The sequence below is a fragment of the Corvus moneduloides genome, chromosome 1 (assembly GCF_009650955.1).
Source record: "Corvus moneduloides isolate bCorMon1 chromosome 1, bCorMon1.pri, whole genome shotgun sequence".
Lineage (NCBI taxonomy): Eukaryota > Metazoa > Chordata > Aves > Passeriformes > Corvidae > Corvus > Corvus moneduloides.
Genome location: NC_045476.1, coordinates 145,747,725 through 145,758,278, shown reverse-complemented (window position 1 = coordinate 145,758,278; position 10,554 = coordinate 145,747,725). Strand labels below are relative to the sequence as shown.

Genomic DNA, 10,554 nt, shown 5'->3' with positions numbered 1-10,554 from the left:
GAGCCTGCGGCCTGGCTGGGTGACGGGCAGGCCTGGCCTCCCACCGCTCCCCGTGCCTGGCAGTGAACGTGGCATCTTAAAACTGGCATTTCACTGGCAGCCCTGCTGGGAGAACAAAAGCATGCTTGTGCTCCAGCTGCGTGAGCTGCTTGCCACCAGCTCCGCTGAAGGGTATGGAAGGATGCTGCTGACCACCTTAGAGAAAAGCAACAAAATGCTGCACACAAATTCTGTAAAGAAAATGTTTTATTTAAAGTGTTAAATACCATCACCAGAATGAGTTTGATTTACATTAGTTGGTGTTCATTACAGGCCTAATCTGCCCTTTTTTTTCCCCCAACTGTAATTCCTTTTAGCTTTTTAAAACGTACTATTTACAAGACAGCAGTGATCACTGGAATAGTACTATTTACATGACTAAACCATAAGCAGAGTTGCAGACATGTGAAAATTAAAAAAAATACATTAATTTTTTTTTTTAAATAAATACTGCATAATGACAATTATGTACAAACCTTCCATGCGTCATGTCCTTGATTTTAAAATTTGAAATAATTTATAGAGGACTATGCATACAAGAATGTGTGAGCACATCTCACAGTGTCAGGAAAATGGCTATGTATTTTTGTTTAATATCCTAGGGGATATTGTAGACTGCATGTTAATAGTTATTTGCTGCTGGTAGACAGGTGTCTAAATTATTTCAATAAATATAATTTTACCAGTCTATTAACTTAACAATAATCCATTATATAAACTCTGCAGACAAGACACAATCTCATTTTCTATGATATTGCACAAAGTAAAAGGCATTATAAGTGATACTGTTATTACTTCTTCCCTCTTAAGAGGCATGTACAATTTGTTAATGGGAAACTTCAATAGATTTTCAAATAAAATCAGAATAATTCTGTGTGGCCATAAAGGTAAATGTAATGTACTTCAAAAATTATTGCAAGATTTCAATATTAAACCTTAAGTAGGTATTCAAGGCATACAAAGACCCAGGGGAAAAAAAAAAAAAAAAAAAAAGAAGGATATTTTGTTATTAAACATTAGCCAGTTACATTCCCTTTAAATAAGGTAATTTAATGAGAAGCTTGAACTTGCAGCACCACCCAACGGTAGTTACTGTCTGCTACAAAACCCAGGGTTTTGAAGATCCATTAACTGCAGTGAGGTTCTGGTTATGGTGTCAAATAGCTGTCAGAGTGGTACTGATAAGCTTTCTTTAAGGCTATTTTACAAAACAAAGACTGATATTTTCCAGACAGATACTACCTAATTATGTCTTTTGCAATGCAAATGTAATTTATGAAAATTGAACTTTACAGCAGAAGAATTGTATGGATTTGTAACCTTTGTTGCTTTTGTTATTTCAAAAATGTAGCAATCAATTTGGTTCAGTGCAAATAAAAGTGCTTACATTTGCTTCCTAAAAATCAACCAGGTACTTAATTTTTCCTCTTTCCAAAAACCTTCAAGAAATGATAGCTCAGTCTTTGAATGAAAGATGCTGGTGCTGAAAACAAATTTATTGAAGACATCTTACAATGGCCACGATTCCAGTATTTTGCTGTAGAATTCAATTTGAAGGTGAGAAAAAATGAAAATAAGTTACCATGCACTGTACAATAAATTGCAAAAGTTCAAATATCTTCTTTATCAAATACATGCTGAATTACATTAATGTACTCCCAAGCCATGTTGCAAAATCCTTTTCAACATGCTTGAAAAAAAGTAAGCTCTTAAACAATATTTTTCTCAAATAATTCAGAAATGCAGAACAATCTGCAACCCTGAACCAAATATGGGGCATAAGAGAGTAATAAGTCAAAAGGTAGCCATTTTAGAATATGCTGATCATCCTGGGAGGTAGAGGGGAAAAAGAGCAAAAGGAAGAAGGGAGATTGGGAGGAGAGATAGAGAAAGGAGGTAAAAGAAGTGTACAATTTGCACATTATGTTGAACTTTACAAGGCTTGTACCTTTTACATTTAAATAAATTTAATATATTACACTTATTTCTTGTCACATAAACAGAATTTTAAATATTTGCTAGAAATTATTTTTTAGTTTTAATATGTCTGCAAAAACACAGACCATGACTGGTTTAAAGAATGATAAACGTGGTGTGTCTTTGTATCACCCTGTTGCATTCTCTTCCCTTTAAAACCATGCACTAGTGAAATTTATTTTTAAAAATAATATAAACTGTTGAAAATGGCTGATTTATTCTTTTTTTTTTTTTTGCAAGTTGCAGCCTCAAGAAAATAATTTAAGTGTTCAGCTAAATCTGTGTCCATGCAAAAAAATTTCTTAATTTCATACAGTACAGTATATCCACAGAACTTTATTTTTCAGAGAGTCCATCATGTCTGGGGTTTCACTGTGTGAATAGCTGGAGGTATGAAGCCCACCACTTTGTGTCTTGAACCTTTTCAATATGAAGAGTTTTCAGATCTCAAGCAACTGCTTCAAGTGTCAGTTGACTTTTCCAGCATCCTTACATTCTTCCTTTCTTCCAATGTCTGCTAATCCACTGACTTGTAACGTGGCTTCATGGGAGGGTAACTCCGTTTCTGTGGCATAACCAAGCTTTAGGAGGGGAGGGCAGATAAATAAAGAAACGGGAGCAACAAAACAGATATGCCATTGAAAAGGACTTTCGTTGCATGAAACAGATTGATTTTTTAGTTTAGTCCATGGCTTCAGATTGGACCATAAACTGAGTCCCTGAACTCCAAACCTATCAGTTCTTCATGATTTCAGTCTATCACCTGAGGGCCTTCCATAGGGCACAATGTGTGCAACTTCCTTGAGAACACAGGATCGCGTTGCAGCCCTAGAAACAGGCTCAGAAGACACAACATTAAGCATGCAGTGTTACCAGGGTTTGCGACCTGTAATTTTATGGTTTTGTAACGCTGGTTGCTATGACAACAGTTTCACAGCTGCTATGAGCGAGCATACGAAGGTCCTGTTGAACTTTCAAGAGATGATTGGGAAGCTCTTCTAGTCAGAGGAGCTAAGGTTGGGTCTACTAGGGAAGAAGGAGGGAAAAGTTTGAACCACCCAATCACCATGTTGGACAGGTCCAGTTCATCTAAAAGTATCTGTGCCACTCCCATAAAAGATTTGTGATCCATACGTCCATAGTCTCCCCAAACAATTATCTGTTAGGAAAAGAAACACAAGAAAATTGAAAAAACTTCAGAAAAAATTACAAAAACTTTAATCTGATTTGTCAAAAGTCTCTGCTTAATTAATTACAGTAAGGAATGAAATATCTGACTGCAACCATAGTTTAGTTCTCTGTGTATATATATATATATATATTTTTATATATATATATACACGAATCATGATGCAACGACAGAAATGATCTGGGCACAAACAGCACTTATCCACAATACCAGAGTAAACCCAGTGAGAGGAGCCCACACATATACCAGAAGCAAAATAATCTATAACTGACTTTTGCTCAGTTCTATTTGCAAACTCAGTTTCTACTTGCATGAATAGCTATAACTGTTGTATTTATCTGCTCAACAAGTATATAAAATGTGAGAATTTTTTGCCAAATGAAGCCTGAAGGAAGTTTGAAACTCATTCAGTGAAAACTGTACAGGTGACATTTTCAGGTTCAGAGGAATGTTAATGCAAATTACCTGTAAAACTTTCCCTTGAGGACTTTCTTCAAATGATAGAAGTTGCTGATAAAGTGGTTCCAGCGTTTTTCTTGCTACCTTTGTTTTCTTTTTGGCTATGCAGACTCCATTTTCTAATAGATACACCTTTACATATGGTGCTTAGAAGAACGAAAATAAAGAACAGTAAGTAAAGAAGTCCAGATTTTTTGGTGTAACATACACACTTTCTATCACCATACAAAAATCTGCTTTTAATATAACTTGTAAGAACAAATCTCCACAAGCAATGTTAACAGTTATTCCCATACAAAGTAGCCATGCATTTTCTTTACTCTTCTCCTTGGGTGTATTTTTTTCCTTGATGTATTTTGTATGTCTCTTCTACCATGAAACAATTCCGATTTTGACCTGAAAAAATCAGGTATTCCTATATATAGCATCCCTATACTGTGTAATACGCAAAATAGGGCTATTAAGTAAATGCACGACTTGCAATGACTTTGGTGAGATTTGGATCAATGCTCCAAATTGTTAATAATTTAAAATTATTAATTTTCACAAGGTGAAAATCAGTGAAGAAAAGACTGACACAATTTCTATTTTGGCAGAAGAGCTTGCTAAAAATATCATTATATTGTCCTTTTCACATAGTGTTATAGGACATCAGATTATAAAACAAGGAGTAAGTATCAAATACTGGTCTACTTTTTGAGACGGTCCTATTCCACATCTCTTGATTCCCTCTTCATTCCTAAGATTCCTATATAAAATCTTCAGTATATACCTTTCTTTCTACCCCATAATAAAGGATGCCTTTGCTATTATCAAAAACACTTTTGTGTCTTCTGGCAGCCTGATTTTTAATTTCCTCCTGAAGTAGGGCTGATTTTTGGTGTATCATTTCAGTACGTTATGCATTTCAGTGTACATACAACATTGTAATCTACTGAGATGTGACTTTGTTAAGAGTTGACAAAACTGAACAGAAAAGCCACAGATTTTTTTGGTAGAATGCTATTAGAGTCATAGAATCATAGAATATACTGAGTTGGAAAGGACCCATTAGGATCATCAAGTCCAACGCTTGGCCCTGTGCTAAGATTGTTACTAAGGTTCCTCTTCCTTACCTGGCAGTGTCTTTGAACCTGGTTTTACAACAAGGCCACGGGCTCGGATTATTTCTACTTCCAGTTGTCCTTTCTTGTCCATCATTCCCACCTGAATATCTCCTAGGAAACAAAAAGAAACTCCAGCACTGTAATTCAGAACTACTTTAATATATGAAATGTTGAGATAGTTTCTAGGATAAGTATGTGGCAACTTGTATCATTTGTTTTCTATCAGTAAGTATGATCAGGATTTTAACACTAGATAATTTAATACTTATCCTCTTCACTGCTGTTTATGTTAGTAAACAATTTAAAACCTCTGCAATAACACTTTGTCTCCCATCTTCCATGCCTCTATTACTTCAAATTAATTTCTCTTTCTTAAGAGTTTCATATAAAAAAAAGGCAGCAAGGGAATTAATACAAAGCAGCTCTGTAAAACTGCCAGAGATCTCTTCACTGTGCCTCTAGTTTAAGACAAGTTATGAAAACATAACTTGTGAATATAAAAGTCTGTAAACACAGTAACAAATATTTTGCACCTAAATTACCTATTTTTATACAATATTATCCAAGTGATTCAGAGAAGAGATTAGTCTCATTAGCCCCATTTTAAAGATGGAAAACTGAAAAAGAGGTAAAAGGTTGAATTTTTCAAAGCACCTTTCTACTTTTGCATGTCTTCATAAGCATCCACGATTACATTCAACTTCGGCTGAGGTTACAGCTTTGGTCTTAACTGAGTTGTTCAAAACCACAAGAGAAATCCTTATTTAAAGAGAATCTAGATAAATTCTATGTTCTAATTACCTGACCAAATAGAATATATCATATCTAGAGGACATAAACACTTACCCATTGATGGCGTTGCTAAAGTCTGTCGTCCTACAAGCTGGGCAGGACCAAGTCCATCCAGAAAATCACTGAACTGGCTGTCTGCAGCCAACCTCACACCAGGGAAAATCAAACTAGAAATAATATTGAAAAAGCAAAAAAATAAATACACTTAAATTTTCCCTCTGTTTGTTTGTGGTTTTTATTTATTTGGTTGGTTTTTTGTTAATTTTATTTTGGCTTGGGCTTGTTTTTTGTTTCCTAGGTGTTTTGCACTTAATGTTTGTGGGTTTGGTAGTACTGTAAGTAACTTACAAAACAATTACTGTAATTTTCAAAACCCACAGTGTTCTACAAGCAGCAATTTAGTCTCCAGCATATAAACAAAAAGGTAAGAAAGCACTAATCCTCAATAACTACCACATTAGTATTCTTCCATCATGTTCTCCTTTTCCAATATATTGAAGATCACTGTTAATTATCAAAGTATTCATATGAGACCAGTTCATTAAGATACTAACACACACCCTTACCACTGATTTAGTTACATGAAGGTTAAATTGCTCACAGTTCTCAGTTACTCTGAATTCAATGGCTAAATATCAAATGTACACAATGAAATGATGACATTAGACCAAATACTGGTTGCTATTTTTAAAATTGCCATCATTATAAATATTTTGTTTAAAATTTCTTTGAGAATGACATCTATTCAATAACAGAACTGAAATCTCTTGTGGCAAATGACCAAAGTAACTTAAAATTAAAATGCTTGCCATAAATTATCTGTGACCCATTACAGGGCAACAAGAACTAATGAAATTTGTAATGAGCAATCATTAAGAAATGGCCATCTCAAATGCTTATAGTGCATCAACTTGGACACATAAGATATATTGTGCAGCATAGATGTATTGTCCACTAATAAATCAAACTACAGTAAGACTTTTCTGGGCAACGTCTCATATACATCACTCAGAACTTAGGCTTTTATGAAAACCATGATATATGACAGATTCATTCTTCTGCCCACATAACTTCTTCAGGATTAAAGCAGCAGAATCTTTGGAAAACTCTTGAGCCCAGTGAATGACACCTGAAAATGATCTGGAAATGCTTTGCTCTGCAAAGCACTGATGTATGCCAGGAGCTTTTGGAAGAGAACTTGTCCATATCTGTGTTTTACCTGGTGTATTGCACCTGTGCCCCTCCTGACACACCTCATGATGATGATCTGACCCACCATGTGCCCTTCCCATGGCATAGCAGAAATGTTCCTCCTCCTTTCTGCACCAACAGTGGGAGACTCTTCCAGTCACATGGGAAGACTTAGGCTTGGTCCATCAATGACACTGGCTTGTGAAGGGAATTCTGACTGAACAAGACCTACAGCGCTCACTGTGCCTCTCTCTAATGACCAGTTTCATGGAGAAACATCAGGACACCTGAGTTGTAAACACTGCTTACTTTCCCTCAGAGCTGTAGCTGTTCATGCTCCCATCCGTCGACTCCCGGCTAGCCTGACGAGTCATCCAGTTCCTCATCTCCACAGCCAGCCCTGTCTCAGTGCTCCTTTGGACGGTGCTCCGCAGCTTCTTGCCCCCTGCTTCTGTGGAGACAAAAGAGAAGCCCCCATGGCACTGTGCTGTCGCAGCTCGGCAACCGTGCACACCCATGCTCCATGTGGCACAAACACTCAGAGCCACAAATTAATGACCTGTAACAAAACTTCCATTTAAAAATTATCAATTTTTTAGTAACCAGCAAACAGCATCATAAATCTCTTTTACAGGATCTTAGTACTGTCACTGCCTGCTTTCCAAGGTCAGACAACACAAGTCTGCCCACGGAGGTAACCAGATTTAAACAATCCATAGGCTAGCATATTTAAAATATATTTTCCCTGGATGAATAAATCCCCCTTAGGAATTCAATTAAAAGGTTAACATGATGTCAAAACCTGCAGAGAAATGTTCTAATTCAGATGAATTATTGTTTTAAAAACATTTGGTCATTATCTGCTAAATAAGTCACAGATACCCATTAGTGAGGATAGTAAACCACAGATCAAGAACCTTCCCATGCTTTCTTCTCTATTCACTAGCTGCTTTAAATTTATATTTAAAATATACAGTATTGATTTTTATGCACAATATGAAACTTTATTATCACCTCCAAGAATAACAATTTTTCCATCTATTTGCATAGTTTAATTTTACTTGTAAAAACAGCAATGTGACAGATGTCTGGGTATCAGATGAGGGGAAAAATAATCAATATATAGTAGCTTTTTAGTGTAGGAATTTTGATCAAGACCTCAGCTGGAAGAAATGAGTAGAAATGAAACCTCAGTTTTTCTTTCATGAGTAAGACAGCCACTCCATGTCATTTCTGATTTTAAATGCTGTTCCCTGCAATAGGGCAAGGAATTCTGCATACTGCTTTCTTTCAATTTGTTCTATACACCTCTGAGGGCAGCACAGTGATGTGTGATATACTGATGTTATAAAAGAGCAAGAACTCTAAATACGCTACAACAAATAATAACAGAATTCTTAAATACTGGTAAAATGAGGGTAGAGTAATATCCAATATCCTAGGATATCGATGGACTCAACTTCCTTCTGCAGTTGTTTGTAGCATCTGCTACCCTTTACACCTTCTCTGCCTCGTCATGTACCAGAGGTCAGAAGAACTTCTGGACCTGTGAGGTTGGTGAAGCTTTAGGGATTTGAAAAAGGAAATGAGCAAAAGGAGGAGATTGTCTTGAGATGAGGACTATCACACCTCAGGGGGAATGAGCACGGGGACTGGCTTATAGTAAGAGGATCTGCATCCTTGGACAGGGAATGGGAGAGAGACATCAATTTCAATGTGTGCACTCAGTGTCACTGTCCTACAGGCTGCAGCATGAGTTGAAGTCTCCCAGGCCCATCAGTCATGAGGAACATTGGGTAAGACAAAGAACATGGGAAATTTAGTGAAGTGGGAACTAGACACCAAAAATACCTTGAAAACCACTGGCTCCTCATCAAGAAAGATTAATAACTCTGCAATATTTAGCAGCAGTGAGACATTTCTACAGCAGTATCATGAGTGGTTGAAATCATATTGCTTATTACAAGCCTTCTACACATTCCTTAAGACCATAAATTTTAATCAGTACATACAAACAGGAATAATAATAGAAGTAATAATTTTCGTCTAGAACTTCAGCTATCCAAATGAAGTCAGTACCCAGTAGAATGAAAAGATAAATTTTACTGCATCAAAATTACTTCTAAAAATGCCCATCAATACCTGATGCAATAAATGCAAATAAAAAAGATACCAGGCTACTACAACATATGAAAAATGAAGGTCAGAAATCAACAATTTCTTTTTTTGGGGGCTTGTACCATTCTAAGTGCCTGCTGGTTTATTATTTATATTCAACTAATGAAAGCTGGCAGCTGACTTCCAACAGTGGTCTGGAGCTGTTCTAAAATACAAGCACTCATTTCAAAGAAATATTCCCACAAAACTCCAGGAAAATATTGTGCTATAGTTTTGTAGAAAAGGTACACTGCATCACAGTTACATGTGAAAGGCACACAATTCCTGAAGCCCCACAGGATATCACGCTTCTGTTCTAAGAACTCTTTTGAGGAGTAAGTATTCATTTTCATTCAGCCTTGTTGAATGATGGTCATTCTCAATTCATTCTTGTAAACATGAAGTCTCTAATGCAAATTTAAAAGAACATCTCCATCTTGCATGATTCTTCAATATCTTCATATATCTTTCAAAGATTTGAGAGTTTGGGAGAAATATATGTTCAATTATGTAATATATAAAGGAGTCTATTGTAACTTTTATTAATCTGTAAAGCAGGTTTTTTTTCTGAACTAGAATTATAAGTCTGTATGCCTTCACTGTAGAACAACAGAATAAAAAAATGAACACATCCATTGCACATCAATTTACTGAGAAATCAAGAACTCATGCAACTGCCATTCAGGTCTTTATAGAGGCACACGTGTAGCTGCTCATAGCATCCCTCTAAACCTTATTTTTAAGCAGTTTTACTTTCCCACATTCATTTTAACTGAAGTAAGTGGTCTGGTTCACATGTCAAGAGGCACACAAAGATACAACTTTTATACAGCATGAAAGTTAGGCATGTATCCAACTTTTGTGTACATTCGAGTGGTAAACAGTAATTATTTTGACCTTAACACTGAATTTAAGGAGGGCTGAAAGGAGGCTATGTGAATAACTATTTCCCAGTTTTCAGCAGAAATAGGCAGCACTCTCTGATGGTCCCCAAAGAGAAAGATCTGACCTTTCATCAATAAAGCTCATAATCATGACATTGATGCTCCTTGAAGTAAGAACTGAAGATTTTAGCAGCAAAATGGCAACTTGGAATAGAATTAACAGAAGACCCGGATCTGGGTGGTGTGACTCCTGGGCCACTGCTTTTGATGTGAATATTCTTTCAGATGAAATTTGGCTAAACTAATATATAATAATACATGAGAAATACCTCCACTTGCTTGCCCACAATACTAGCAATATATTTGGCCCTGGAAAAATATTAATAAATCAAAAATAATCCTACAATTCCTCAAACAATTTAAAAGCAAAGACAGTATTTGTGTCATCCATAATTCATATTTCATAAACTCAGCATTAAAAATTTTAAAAGGTTTCAAGTGGCAATGAAAATGCAAAGTAGCTACTCAAGTCAAAGAAACAGCCTTTGGTGCCATACTTCCAAGCTGTAGCTGGTAGAACATCTGACTGAAGATCATATCACTCTAGTAAATCCAAACTGTTTTCCTTCATTCCTGCCTGGAAATTGACACCTCCTCTCTTGCATTAATTCAACTATTCATGTGGCTGCATTCCATACTGGACTCAGACCAAAAGGAACAAACCAACAAAATGACTGAAAGTTGTTCTTTTACTTTCAAG

General features: G+C 36.1%; 1 protein-coding gene across 49 annotated transcripts in view; it reads right to left on the bottom strand.

Annotated features, from left to right (window-relative positions):
* Window positions 1-228: 228 nt before the first annotated feature.
* The window catches only part of RIMS2 (regulating synaptic membrane exocytosis 2), a 467,470-nt gene continuing 457,144 nt past the window's right edge, over window positions 229-10,554 (bottom strand). For all 49 annotated transcript variants that reach the window (XM_032131090.1, XM_032131097.1, XM_032131106.1 and 46 more), the window contains 5 exons: window positions 7,063-7,204; window positions 5,617-5,729; window positions 4,780-4,881; window positions 3,671-3,810; window positions 229-3,175 (listed from right to left, as the gene is read on the bottom strand). In XM_032131090.1, coding sequence (XP_031986981.1) covers window positions 2,957-3,175; window positions 3,671-3,810; window positions 4,780-4,881; window positions 5,617-5,729; window positions 7,063-7,204 — 716 coding nt within the window. In that variant the 3' untranslated portion in view covers window positions 229-2,956. The remainder of the gene's footprint in view (window positions 3,176-3,670; window positions 3,811-4,779; window positions 4,882-5,616; window positions 5,730-7,062; window positions 7,205-10,554) is intronic.